The sequence below is a fragment of the Penicillium atrosanguineum genome (assembly GCF_028827265.1).
Source record: "Penicillium atrosanguineum strain IBT 20685 chromosome Unknown utg000006l_segment0_segment0, whole genome shotgun sequence".
Taxonomy (NCBI): Eukaryota; Fungi; Ascomycota; class Eurotiomycetes; order Eurotiales; family Aspergillaceae; genus Penicillium; species Penicillium atrosanguineum.
This window is the reverse complement of record NW_026623138.1, coordinates 528373-541810: the sequence shown is the minus strand read 5'-3', so window position 1 is coordinate 541810 and position 13438 is coordinate 528373. Positions and strand designations below refer to the sequence as shown.

The window sequence follows — 13438 nt, the reverse complement described above, 5'->3', positions numbered from 1 at the left end:
GTAAATCTGCAGAGAGTAAAACCAGAAGGAAAATACAGTGTATGGCAAGCGGGTTCTGGGAGAATATAATATAAAGTAGGCAATCGGAGATTAATGAGCCTCTCGGGGTACGAAGAGTCAGAGCGACAAGGGTGGGAATAAGGAACCGACGAATAGCAAGAGCACAGCAGATAGAAAACAGGGCAAGAAGGCGATACGGGTATAGACAAATGGTTGTAATATTAAATAGGAAGGGCATTTGAAGCAATATGCAATACACTATGATGATCCTCGTAGATAAGGCAGGGAGGCAGGACGAGAGAATCACAGAGACAAGGCCAAATGTGTGAGAGAGGGACATGACAGCCAAGAGAGATGAAAGAGCACATTGTCAGGAATCCAACCAGTCGCCAGTGAGAGGAAGGCTTGGTGCAAAATCTGGCTGTGTGCTCGTAGCGGTCTTCGCAGCCTTAACCCGAAGCCTCACGCAGCCCTACGGTGGTAAATCACTCCATTCCTTCGTTTCAAGGCAAGCTTCTGTGTTCCACGGTGATTGGTCCAAACTTCCTGAACGGTGAACTTCGGGCCTTACCGGCTAAGACCTGTTGTGGCCTAGCTGCCGTTTATGATGTTGGGCCGCCCTCCCCTCACGGTGCGGCTGTAATAAGTTCGCGGCGCTCGGAAATTACCCGCACTGTCTATGAGAGAGACTTTGACATCAAGCACTTGAAGTATGTGAATTTCCAAAATGTCGAGGAATCGGAGACTGGAGAGCTTATTATCACATGAATCTACTCGAGCGACAACGGCCTTTCTTGGCCTGATACTAATCTGTGCCAGTAAAGGTTTGGATCTGCAGAGTATGAAGCATCCTTGGGCACAATTGCCGGTAAATATGTGACTTTTACGTTACTAGGAGCGTTCGATACTACCTGGCAGATCAATAGCATCTGGGCTCGGTCTTCCGAGATATGGACGAAAGATCGAATCTACATATGTTTCGATATTGTACCACGCTCGATTGTTCGTTGATGCATTTATTGGAATGTTTTAGTTATTTCTATCTTCTTTCTGTGTTTCTTCTTTTGGCAGATCAGATGACCATATGATAGATAGCTGCAATTCAATATCATTTTCTTTGAATATAGCAGAGCTCGAAAACTTTTATTATTCACACTCTCACCTTATCTCTCCGCCTGTACCCGAAAGGAGCGAATAAGCCTCCTTAAATGTCGAAATATTGCGATACCTGCCCCTCTCAATATCCTCGAGAACGTCCTAAAAAGATTGTACGATCTGGTAGAAGGGTCGATAGTCACAGCATTCTCGTTTCCAGACAAGGACTACTAGTTGCTCAAAGCGTAAGAATGTTGCCTCAGAGCCATAAGACTCTAGCAACCGCGCGAGTTGCCGGATATGTGAAGGTGCACAGCTGACGTGAGACCATGTAAAAACCCGACGGCCGGCTGATGGAAATCTGAACGAAAATGATGATGATGGTTCAAAGGCTGAACCAGACTCTGGACTCGTACAATCCGGGTTTATACCATCGAAGTGGGGAACATGCTGTAACTATTTTATTTGAAACTGCGAACGTCTGTGATCAAAGCTTTTGTTCCATACAGGAAGGTCTGGGCGCACAGGGTTTCAAAGCCTCAAAAATCTCATTTCATCTTTAAGGCGTCTATGACGAGAACGGATCATGCTACGTCCGGTTAGTGTTCAAAATCCATTTGACAGCCTTGTCGCGCCCATCTTGACCCCTGTAGGGTTGTGGGTTTCTAGTCAGCTCTTTCGCCAAGATAAGTCACTCACTTTACCCCTCACCTGGTGAGATAAATAGCACCGATCATTTCTAGACTCGTTGCTGGGTCATACAATTGCTATCATGGCTACCCTCACACACCACGACGTCACATATGCTGGCGACAAGAAGATTCATTACTTGGCAGCGGGCCCAGTCGATGGTCCTCTGATCCTCTTCATCCATGGATGGCCTAGCACCGGCATCACCTGGAAAGCCCAGCTCGATGCCTTTGCCGCAGTAGGCTTCCGAGCTATCGCGCCCGATATGCCCGGCTACGGGCAGTCGACCGCCCGGCGTGTCGTTGATGACTACTGCCAAGAAGCTCTCGTGGAGGGGATGATGGCCCTGCTAGCCGACACTGGCCGCAAGGCTGCTGTATGGGTGGGGCATGACTGGGGCTCTGGTGTGACTTCCTCGGTCGCGATCCAACATCCGGAAACCGTGAAAGCTCTCGTTAGTATCTCTGTGCCATACTCGACTATCGAGCTTGGCTGGGACGGCTTTCTTCCGTTGGTGAATCGTGAAATCTACCCGGCGGGTGAATACGAGTTTGGACAATGGGATTACATGAAGCATTACGAGGAAAATTTCGAAAAAGCCATCGAGTGGTTTGATAGTGATGCTGTCGGTTTCTGCAAAGCAATCACAAACAAACCAGCTGCGCTGCCAGATCGCCATACCCCTGTAATGATGGCTACGGTGCGCAAGAACGGGTGGCTGAACGGCCTTCCGAAACCACCCAGCGTGGAAATGACCGGCCCGTCAATGCTTCCTGATGACGTTTTCGAATCATTCGCCAGGGATATGCAGAAGACTGGTTTTTGGAGCGGCTCTGCCTATTATTTGCACCATAAGCGGAATGCTGAATATAATGGAAGTCGAGAGAGGAAGTTAAAGCAGCCCGCACTGTTTATCCATGGTATAAAGGATCTGGTGTGCGACACAAAGAGCTCGCGGCTCATAGAACCCATGAAAGAGGCTTGCTCAAACTTGACAGAGGCCACCATCGATGCTGCGCATTTTGTGCACTTTGAAAAGCCCAAAGAGGTCAATGCTGTCTTGTTTAGATTTATAGTAGAGGAAGTGCCGAGTGAGTGGCCTGGATTCTTGGACAGCGAGTATACCAAGACCAAGTCCGACTCTTAGTCGTGCTTGTTTGCATCTTTGCATCTACAGAAGGAGTTTTCGTTAGTTTTAATAGTTTACACAAAGAATGAAGTCATTTTGCTCCGGAAACTGACGTGGTGAATTCAGGGGTGATTAAATACTTCAAGGAGCATTCTCTCCAGCACGTCTATAGCCGAAAGGATTTGTGAATGAAAGGAACATTCGGCGCCCCGTCTATGACTTGACAAAATGCGGTTCAGCCGCGTGCGACCTCCGCCCTTATTGCTGGCTAGGTCCCGTAGGGAAAAAAAACATTATCGACTCCGCACACAAATCTCAAGCGCTGTAGGACACAAATGATACAATCTACTGAGATTCTCTTAATGAACCGTTGAGAAAATCGTTGTCCGCCGAAGCTGGCGTTCTCTGCAAGCAGTCAACAGTCTTCGCTTATGTTTTGACGCCTCATTTCCCGATCAGTCAAATACTTCCAGTTGCCAAATCCAGACTCGAGGCCTAAGGTGTGTTCGATTTGTCCAACGTGCGGAGTCCGAAAGGGTCCGCGACCCTCGTGGGGTTCGGCTTTAGTCTGCATTGGTCTGCTAGGCCCAATTTTTGGTCCTGCTCCTGTCTCAACTTGCGGACGGCTTGGTAATAGGGAGGAAACTCTGGCTAGCTCTCCCCCTGGCTCATGTCGCTATGCTGGGTCGATTAATAGGATGGGTTCTCCTCCTCTTCGGTTTTGAAACTTGGTATATCCCCCTCATTCAACCGCAGGAGCGTTTGCGGCCCGACCACCGGCCGTGGCAGGATATCATCACTGGTCTATACGGCGTCCCTCCTCTCTTGAAGATCCATGACCGCGACGGGGACGTGAAATGGAGCTTCACGCGCAAGGACGTCACCCAGAATCTGCCCCCGGGACTACAGAAATGTCTCTATAGCAATGCAAACGATGCGACCGAAGTTAAATGGATGAATAATGGCACTAGTGTCGGTGCTATCTACAGTGACCTGGCTCTCGTCATCAACTATACCCCAGACAACCCGGGAACCGACAAACTTATTACCTTTGCTGTCTGTCTAGATACTGTGCTCCTTCGAAATGCGCATACGGTAGAGCCATTGCCGGGACAGCGATTCGCTATCGCGACCACCGGCCAACGACCCTGGGACGGTATCCTCGTGTATAACGCTAGCGCCGGCAATGCACTTACTGACGACCCTCCTATTATTCAAAACATCACTGGCCTACGCGCTATTCACGGCATGATCTGGGACGAACAAGGCCAGATGTTATGGGCGGCTGGAACAGATGCCGCCGCGGACGGATCCGATCTAATTTCAGCATACGGGACTATCGTTGGCTATCCTTGGAATGCTACAACTGGCCTACTAAATAAGGATAATCGAAAAATCTATAAAATACCGGAGGCGTACCACCTCATGACCGAATGGGGTCAAGGGTATCCCTGGTGGGCCGGTTTACACGATCTCGTGCCCGTCCCCAATCAGCGCAAGTTCCTAGTTTCGGAAGACCGCGGTCTGCATGCTTTCGATATCGAGCTCGGCCAGTTTACCGAGCATTATGAGAACGTCACCGATAGATATATGCAAGGATTTGAGTGCACCACCGACGATCGCTACGGTTATAACAGCGACGGAGAGTGGCAGGAGCTGCCGCAGTCGGACTTGAAGAGTTTCAGTCTCGCGTCTGATGGAAGCTTCATTTATGTGCAGTCTTTGTGGAAAAAGTTCCGTGGCTTCCATACCAGCTTGGTGGTCAACGGAAAGCGACGCAAGATCAATATCGGCGATGAGATCTACCGATCGCGCTGGTATGGAGATATCGATGGCTGGCCGAAGCCCAAGTTTTAACTTCGCCTGTTAATTAGAGATGACTGTATATCAGCAGCAGAGAGACAGCTTAAGATTGTTGATTTCTGTTTTGGATTTCTCATATCTGATCTGGTAATGGACACTTAGTTCCGGTCGCACAAGCTCTGGCAACTGCGGAAACGACTAAATTTGGACAGGAATACTTGCAGTGCCATGTCAGGTGCTTTGTTTGACTCTAACATTCCTTTTGTAGTTGTCATATGAGGCGTAATCAATTTGAAGCGGGGAGCAGGCATATCCACGTGCGATAGGGAGGCAAAGGGCGGAGGTAGCTATATACTTTTCCCGTCTCCTATCTAGATAAGTGCAGTAGCCTAAAAATAGCTACCTGTGACTAATGTCCTTACAGGTCCTCCAGGAGTTGGCAAGACTTACACTGTCAGTATGTCAGCATCGAGTATCCCCAAGGACAACACTGGATAACATAGGATAGAGGCTATTGCTGAGTGGTTGCGCCGGCCACTTCTTGCGCTCACGGTTACTGACATCGGCACGGGGGAGACACTGGTCGAGAGCGAGCTTGTCATATGTGACGAGTATTCGGATAGAAGATAAGCAGAAGCGTGCACAGGGCCGAAGTATATTAGAACAAGATGTATATATTTACCTCAGTTTCCAAACACTGATTCTCGATATTGGAAGTCATAATATGTATCATTCGATTCGTATTCCGTGCTTTTAACAAATATTTCCACAGAATATAAACTCAAGGAATTGAACCGGTGGCCAGTGCTTCCAACATTGGTGATCTGTTTTAGATCCTTGTCCATAGTTATTCGAGTTAGGCCTAGCGTTGCCCCGGGCCCCGGACCTTCGCAGTTCCGGTCAACGTGGAGCCCTCAATATATATGAAGTCTAGGAGAAAACTACATAATAGCCATCTACACTCAAATGTATAATTCCAACCATGGAAAATGCGATTATTGGCTCATGAATCTTGCCTCAATAACTATTACATATCTAAGACCAAAGAAAAGGGAAATAAGAGAAATCATCACCAACACCAGCGGGCGGTGAGAACGCCAAAGGGAGTCTCCTAGAGGCATAGGGCAAAAATAATGAACAGCAGAAGCGAAACCATCTTGGAAATTGGGACAAAAAGCCGCGGGACAGGAACAAAGAAAACTCCTTTTTTCTTACTCGGGCTTCTTGCCGACCATCAGGTACATGGGAGTGAACAGGTTCTTCTGCGCACCCTCGACCAGGCAGTCACCAGCCAGAGCGAGCGAGTCGGCGGTCTTCTGGGATCCCTTGGGAAAGAGACCGATGGTCTCACCGGCACCGACGAAACGGTGAGCAAGACCACGGCCCCACCAGGTCATGCGGGCAATGGTGACGAAGTCCCAGAGGGAACCCATGTGCTTAAAGGAACCGGCCAGCGGGTAGTACCAGGGGGTAGCGTCGGGGCGGGCAGCGAGATCCTCGTGGTGCTTGAGTTCGAAGCCGGCGTCCTTCATGGCCTGGACACCCTCGGAGATGCGGACCATGTTGGAGATACCGTCACCCTGCTCAATACCGAGACGGATGCGGCGGTGCTCGGGGTTGTCGTTGTCGTACTCGTCGGTCATCAACCACTCGTAGACACCGAAGGTGCCGCCGGGCTTGAGGACACGGAAAATCTCAGAGTAGACACCGACCAGCTCGGGGGCGTGCACGGTGGCCTCAATGGCGTAGACAGCGTCAAAGCTGTTGTCGGGGAACTTCATCTGCATGAAGTCGCCCTTGACGAAGGCCATCTTGTCAGAGAGACCCTGCTTCTCGGCGTAGTGAGTGGCGCGATCGATCTGGTAGTCGTTGTTGTTGAGGCCGGTGACGTGGGCACCGGTGAACTTGACGATCTCACGGGCAGGTCCACCGACACCGCAGCCGACGTCCAGAACCTTCATGTCCTCGGTGATACCAGTCTGCATGGCGAGGTAGTGCTCGTGGCGGGCGATGGCCTGGTAGAAGGGCTCGCCGAAGGCGAAACGACAGAAGTGGAAGGAAGAGCCCCAGCCGTACTCGTAGAAATCGGTGGCCAAGTTGTAGTAGCTGGAGAGATGTTAGTACCGTGGTGCAGTGGGTTGCACAAAGGGGATCACGTACTGTCGGGTCAGGGTAGCATATTCCTTTCGGCGAGCCTGCGCAAAAATCATGTTAGCAGTGCCAATGGCAGAGTTAGCGCAAAAAGCCATACCTCACGGTCAGCGTCGGTCTCATCAGCATGGCCCTTGTTGTCCCAGTGCTTGAAGTACTCGTCGACGGCAGCCTTCTGGGCAGCAGCGTCCTTGCCACGCATGGCAGTCAGACCACCACGGGCCTTAGCAGACTTTCCGTGGAGAGCCTGCTTGAAGGCAGCATCGCGCGCCAAATCCTCGCGTTCAAGAGCAGCGGGAGCCATTTTGAAGGGGTTGGAGAAAAGGTGGGGATTGAAAGGGGGGAGAAGAATTCAACGGAGAAAAAGAGAACACCGGGTCGCGGAAGGAGAGCGAAAAAAGTGGCAATTGAGGACCCAACGGTGCGAAGAAGGGAATTACAAGAGAATTGGAAGTGAATGAAAAGAATTAAGGAGGTTGCGAAAGGAGATAAATAGAAGACACTTTTTTCTGCAGGCCAATCACGGAGCCCCCTAAACTAGGCCGAGTCGAGATTGGAGCAGCGGAGTCGACGACTTCCGTGTTGTGGCGGCGTCGGTAGCTGGCCCCTCCGGAATTTGCCTGGGGTGACCTGATGTTGGACGATGGCATCTGGGGTAAGCTAGAGGACTAGACTATGATAAAGGGGGTTCTCGGATCAAATGAGAGGCTTCTGATGGTCATCAATCCCTAATTGGAGTCCTTCTTATCGAAACACACCAACACACGAAAGAATCGACATCGTAAGGAAAGCGGGATCCTGACAGCGTCACGTGATGCACCAGCCACGCGCGCCACCGCAGTATCAACTTCTTTATGAGATGTCAAGTCTTGCTCTCCACACACCATGGCTGCACCACAGATCAAGCACGACCTCAACCGCTCCGGTTGGGAGTCTACTGACTTCCCATCCGTCTGTGAGAACTGTCTTCCCGAAAACCCTTACGTGCAGATGATCAAGGAAGACCATGGTGCAGAATGCAAGATTGTAAGTTTTTACTCATCCACTGAAGCTTGACACAGAGTTAACATGACCAGTGTACCCGCCCTTTCACCATCTTCCGCTGGAAAGCCGACCGAACCTCGCGCCAGAAGCGCACCACCATTTGCCTTACCTGCGCTCGTCTGAAGAACTGCTGCCAATGCTGCATGCTGGATCTGTCCTTCGGCTTGCCGATCGTGGTCCGCGATGCCGCGTTGAAGATGGTCGCTCCCGGTCCCGAGAGCTCTATCAATCGTGAATACTATGCGCAGAACCACGAGAAGGAAATCGAGGAGGGTCTCGGCGCGACCGAGGAATATGAGAAGACCGATGACAAGGCGCGCGAGCTTCTCCGACGTTTAGCCAAGAGTGAACCTTACTACCGGAAGCCGCGCCGGATCGAAGGGCCGTCCGAGGGAGCTGAGGCGGAGGAGTCGAGCTCGAAGGATCAACCGCGCACACACAGCCGATATGGAAATGGACCTGGTCCGACGCGTACCAGTGAAGGCCGACTGGGTAATAAGCTGCCCGGACGTGGTGGACGCGGCGGTGCTCGGGGCGGCCGTGGGTTCCCAGGTACTGTGCAACTCCCGCCATCAGCTACAGACATCATACCCCCATCCGACCCCAATATTACCTCCCTCTTCGTGACCGGCGTGGAAGACGACCTGCCCGAACACGCTCTGCGATCATTCTTCTCAGAGTTCGGCCAGCTCCGCTCGCTCGTCTGCTCTCACCGCTCCCACTGCGCTTTCGTCAACTTTGTCAACCGCGCCGAAGCCGAAGCCGCCGCTGAGAAGTGTCAAGGCAAGGCCATTATCCAGGGCTGCCCATTGCGCGTGCGCTGGGGTAAGCCCAAGCCTCTCGATAATCTGGACCGCGAAGAGCGTATCAAGAATGCTCGCGAGGGCAGATCCGCCGTCGGTGCCCCGGCTAAGGGCTCTGATAGGAAGGCCATTACGGCCGCTGGAGACGCTACTACCCAACAGAGGGCACAGAGCTATGCCGTGGCACCGCCACCTGGCTCCGGCGATGTCCAGTACGCCAGTATGAACGGCGATTAAACGGTCAAGTTATAAGGAAGTTGCATGGTTTACACACAGCGGGCGTTGGCTTGGTTCATGTTTGTCTTAGGATGATTCTATGCAGTATCCATCTCAAAAATACCCCGGGGACGCCAAATGTAATAAAAGAGTTGGGTATAGTATAATACATCCAGCAGCGCTGGAATTTCTCACGACTGTTTGTAACTGTCATGTATGCAAAGAATGGGTCACGGATCATAAGACGATTAAGAAGAAGAAGAGCAGGCCTTGTGAATCTTGACGTCCTGGTTACCAATCTTGATGCTGTCATTGTCGCCGCGCTCGATTTGGTCGTGAATGTTCAATTCTGTAGTCCAGCTGTTAGTATGTAATCTGGCACCCGGTCTCTTCCGTTGCAACGGGGCCATAGCACATACGCCACTTAGCCTCCTCGTTTCCATTTTCACGAGAACCTTGCACGATGTTGTGGCGCAGAATGGTCGCAACCTCGATGGCATTGTTGATCTGCAGGCCGGTGTCGATACCGACGCGGCGGTTCTCGTCGAAGTTGCGGCGGGCCTCTGCGCGAGCGGCTAGGAGGACTCGGTTGTCATCTGGAAGTATGTTAGTCGTTTGATCCCTAGGTCTCATGCAGACTGGCGACGCAGTGCAAGCGTAGCACGGCAGTGAAACGAACTGTGGAAGGCGATGCGGGTAGCACGCAGAATTTGGCGATATGCGCTCAGCGCAGGAAGACTGGGAGTAGCCATTGTGAAAGATTGGAGGCTAAGAAGATTCCTAGTGATTGTATCGGGATGAGGCAAATAGTGACTGGGGAGACCAGGTGGTAAATGAACCGCCGGATGTGTCGCTAAAACCACAAGGAGGACCGAAAGCACTGAGGAATAGTCGAAGAGTAGAATGAAATCAAAAAGACCTCGAAAATCAAGATCCGACAACGTTAAATGCAGAGAAGTAGCGCAAGTCCCGATCATCCGAGTTGTGATTGGCGGGCGGACATTCGAGGCAGAAAAAAAAGGTACGCAAAAAAATCCACTTCTCCCACAACGCTTTGTCCGTCATCACAATCCAACGCAATGGCTTCTGTGCAGGTTGTCAACGTTTCTCTCCCGTCTCTGCCTTCGGGCTGGACTGCCGACAAGGACTTCAAGGCCGTCGGTAGCTTGTCTCCTGCCACTCAGCGCACTATCGAGCCCGTGGGCCCGCACTTCCTTGCCTACGCCCGCCGTGTACGTTCTTATCTGCGGGCAACCTTTCGTTTCATTACTGACCCCCTTATAGAAGCGTCACAACCGCACTTTCTCCGAGGATGAGCGCATCCAGGCTGAGAAGACTGTCAAGAAGACCGAGGAGGAAGATGAAGATGACTTCTCCGATAACGAGGACCCCATGATGCTTCAGCGTGAGGCTAAGGACTGGAAGGTCGGTCTAGAATCAGCTCTCTCCATATGATTGTTCTAACAACTAGCAGGGCCAGGACCACTACGCCGTTCTCGGTCTGTCCAAGTACCGCTGGCGCGCAACCCCCGACATGATCAAGCGTGCCCACCGCAAGAAGGTTCTCCGCCACCACCCCGACAAGAAGGCCGCCATGGGCCAGTCCGACGAGGATGACCGCTTCTTCAAGTGTATCCAGAAGGCCACCGAGCTCCTCCTGGACCCCACCCGCCGCCGCCAATTCGACTCCGTCGACGAGGCCGCCGATGTCGACTCCCCCAGCAAGAGCACCATCGCCAAAAAGGGTCTCTACAAGGCCTGGGGCCCCACATTTGTCGCCGAGGGCCGTTTCTCCAACAAGCAGCCCGTTCCCTTGTTCGGTGACGACAACAGCACCCAGCAGGATGTCGAGAGCTTCTACAACTTTTGGTACAACTTCGACTCGTGGCGCTCATTCGAGTACCTCGATGAGGATATCCCCGATGACGGCGAAGGCCGCCACCAGAAGCGTCAAACCGAGAAGAAGAATGCCAACGCCCGCAGCAAGCGCAAGGCTGAGGACAACGCCCGCCTCCGCGAGATGGTCGATGAGGTCCTCGCTCTCGACGAGCGTATCAAGAAGTTCCGCCAGCAGGCCCGTGCCGGCAAGGATGCCAAGCGCAAGGCCAAGGAGGACGAGATTAAGCGTATCGCCGACGAGAAGAAGGCCGCTAAGGAAGCCGAGGAGAAGGCCGCGAAGGAGGCCGAGGAAACCGCCAAGGCTGAGCGTGAGAAGAACAAGAAGAACAAGGAGGCCGCCAAGAACGCTGCTAAGAAGAACAAGCGTGTTCTCAAGGGCTCTGTCAAGGACGTTAACTACTTTGCCGATGGCGAGGCGTCTGCTGGACAGGTTGACTCTGTGCTTGGTGATGTTGAGCTTATCATGGGCAAGATTGATGTTGATGAGCTTGCTGCTTTGGCTGAGAAGCTTTCTATTGCCGGCAAGGATGGCGCTGCTGTTAAGGCTGCTTATACTGCTGAGGCTAAGCGTCTCGTTGAGGCTGGTAAGATCAAGGAGGGTGATGCTAAGGTCTTCGTTTAAATTAGACCATGACCGGCTTGGCCGGGTGATGACTGTGTTTATGCCATAGAGTTTGGAGACGAATGCATTAAAATTTATCGTCTATCATTATACTCCCTCTGTAGATTAGGTAGTTTCCCCGAGCCATAGTCCGCTCCCCACAAACCCTTTTTCTCGATATAACAACCATAGGCTATGCATCTACCTAAATAATCTCACGTGAACACGAGTGTAATGTGATATTTCGTATAAAAGATCACTAGTTCAGAATATTAGATGAAATAATTGTGTATGTAATTCATCACAGGGTTCAGAGGTTCAGAGAACTGTAGTTGATGTAGCTATCGATGTGTGTAGAAGAGAAATAAGCCAAATGATATCACTACCTACACCAGGGTCTATGCGTTTGCGGATACAGTTCTACCGCAGAGCCCTTGTACTATGCGGAGCTTCAACTGGACCTTCCGGCCAACACGTTCTAATGCCCGATTCGGATCGCTCATAATAATGGCGCCAACGGCATTTCCTGAAGGTACGGTCATCACTTGTAAGTTCCGAATATTTGTTTGGGCCTCTCTGAGGGAATCTATGTTACCGTGTTAGATGGGGGGATAGGAGACTGTGGGCATCAACTGACTTAGTGCCTGTGTCAACAAGAAGTGTTTATGTGTTTCGCGAACAAGTGTTTGAACATGCTTTAGCTCAGGCATTGTGTCCGGAGCGATCACATCAAAATTGAAAGGTTGAAATCCGGAATGTTCTTGACCTGCACGGTGGATGGTCAGTAAACGTGTCTTCTCCTTGGGGTGAGAGTGGCTCGTAACCTACCGTCCCAGGTCCCGAGTCGAAAGAATTGGAAGATAACATTGTCATCCGCGGTACCTTGGTCTTCTGTTGTTGACTCGGTGCCGGTAAGTGCTGCAAGGTAGATTCCAAGAGGGAACCTATAGCTAGGTGCAGAATTGTCCACGATCTCTTTGACAGCTTGCAACCGGCGATTAATTTCCGCCGAAGAAAGTAGTCGGGTGGTTTGGGGCCAGATAGCCTTACGAAGATCTATAACTGCGTCTGCCCACTTTGGAACTCCATCTTCTGGGTCCCTATAGAGAGCGGCGAAAGCAGGCTGTAGACGATGTAGGCGATCATTGTCGAAAAGAACGTTCGCAGTTATCATTTGAAAGTTACTCTCAATCTTCAGTGACCCTTGCGAGAGATATTCGCCAAAATAATAGCCTTCAAGGTGCTCATTGCGAAATGTCCTTAAATTGGGCAGGTTGTAGTTGGGTGGGTAATAGTGAGGATGTCTATCATAGTCGTATTCACCGAAAAAGTCCATCAAATCCAAGTCGCGCATGAATGTGCCTGTCGGGAATGATGTCGTGTCTATGACATGCAACTCAATATCGTTCAAACTCGGCTTGTCATGGTCTTTGAAGCGTCTGTAGTAGATGTACTGGATTGCGAAGAGTAATGAGCTGGTCCAAGATACGAAATTGTTCTCAGCATAGCCGTTTCTCCGCCATCTAAGGTGCATATTGAGCTGATAGGCTATACTCTGTTGATTTTCGTAGTCGAAAATGTCCTTGGTAGAAGAGCTGCGCCCTTGTAAAACTGATTTTGAACGCACCCATATACTGTCCGTCTTCGCGTCGGAGGAAGGGACAAAAACGCGATACAGGTAACGAGGGATGTCGTCCAGAGACTTGTAGGCTTTGCTGTCAAGGGGAGGCTTAAACAGCAGCTGCTCAGGATCTGTGCCTCCATCGTCCAAGCTAGCGCTTGCCATTTCTGTGCTCAGATCGTCCACATTGGAATCAGAGTTCATTTTGTACTGCTATAACCGAAAGGTGAATAATGTATAGAAAGTGGTTGCAGATTAGGTGTGTACACCTCCTCAAGATAAGACGGGCGTTAAATATGACGGCCATTGTTCATTTTTGAGCCTCATCGTGGTGAAAGGCATTGCCTGATGACTGCTCAGCCTCACTAACGCGCCTTACGCTCTTC

General features: G+C 51.1%; 7 protein-coding genes across 7 annotated transcripts; 4 read left to right on the top strand and 3 right to left on the bottom strand.

The window, feature by feature from the left end:
- Positions 1 to 1867: 1867 nt before the first annotated feature.
- N7443_007315 (alpha/beta fold hydrolase) lies at positions 1868 to 2932 on the top strand (the record flags this gene model as incomplete). The annotated part of the gene is made up of 1 exon (XM_056887371.1): positions 1868 to 2932. The coding sequence occupies one exon, from the start codon at positions 1868 to 1870 to the stop codon at positions 2930 to 2932; it is 1065 nt and encodes a 354-aa protein (XP_056739062.1).
- Positions 2933 to 3592: 660 nt separating this feature from the next.
- N7443_007314 (uncharacterized protein) lies at positions 3593 to 4771 on the top strand (the record flags this gene model as incomplete). Its single annotated transcript, XM_056887370.1, has 1 exon — positions 3593 to 4771. The coding sequence occupies one exon, from the start codon at positions 3593 to 3595 to the stop codon at positions 4769 to 4771; it is 1179 nt and encodes a 392-aa protein (XP_056739061.1).
- A 1157-nt stretch (positions 4772 to 5928) lies between these two features.
- On the bottom strand, positions 5929 to 7172 carry erg6 (sterol 24-C-methyltransferase; the record flags this gene model as incomplete). The annotated part of the gene is made up of 3 exons (XM_056887369.1): positions 5929 to 6823; positions 6878 to 6912; positions 6969 to 7172. 3 exons carry the CDS (start codon positions 7170 to 7172, stop codon positions 5929 to 5931), a joined length of 1134 nt encoding a protein of 377 aa, XP_056739060.1.
- Positions 7173 to 7753: 581 nt separating this feature from the next.
- On the top strand, positions 7754 to 8952 carry slt11 (Pre-mRNA-splicing factor ECM2; the record flags this gene model as incomplete). The annotated part of the gene is made up of 2 exons (XM_056887368.1): positions 7754 to 7894; positions 7945 to 8952. The coding sequence occupies 2 exons, from the start codon at positions 7754 to 7756 to the stop codon at positions 8950 to 8952; spliced, it is 1149 nt and encodes a 382-aa protein (XP_056739059.1).
- A 227-nt stretch (positions 8953 to 9179) lies between these two features.
- N7443_007311 (LYR motif-containing protein) lies at positions 9180 to 9683 on the bottom strand (the record flags this gene model as incomplete). The annotated part of the gene is made up of 3 exons (XM_056887367.1): positions 9180 to 9280; positions 9351 to 9527; positions 9611 to 9683. 3 exons carry the CDS (start codon positions 9681 to 9683, stop codon positions 9180 to 9182), a joined length of 351 nt encoding a protein of 116 aa, XP_056739058.1.
- A 327-nt stretch (positions 9684 to 10010) lies between these two features.
- Positions 10011 to 11452, top strand: N7443_007310 (putative ribosome associated DnaJ chaperone Zuotin; the record flags this gene model as incomplete). The annotated part of the gene is made up of 3 exons (XM_056887366.1): positions 10011 to 10163; positions 10216 to 10356; positions 10406 to 11452. 3 exons carry the CDS (start codon positions 10011 to 10013, stop codon positions 11450 to 11452), a joined length of 1341 nt encoding a protein of 446 aa, XP_056739057.1.
- Positions 11453 to 12212: 760 nt separating this feature from the next.
- On the bottom strand, positions 12213 to 13256 carry N7443_007309 (uncharacterized protein; the record flags this gene model as incomplete). Its single annotated transcript, XM_056887365.1, has 1 exon — positions 12213 to 13256. One exon carries the CDS (start codon positions 13254 to 13256, stop codon positions 12213 to 12215), a length of 1044 nt encoding a protein of 347 aa, XP_056739056.1.
- Positions 13257 to 13438: the final 182 nt, after the last annotated feature.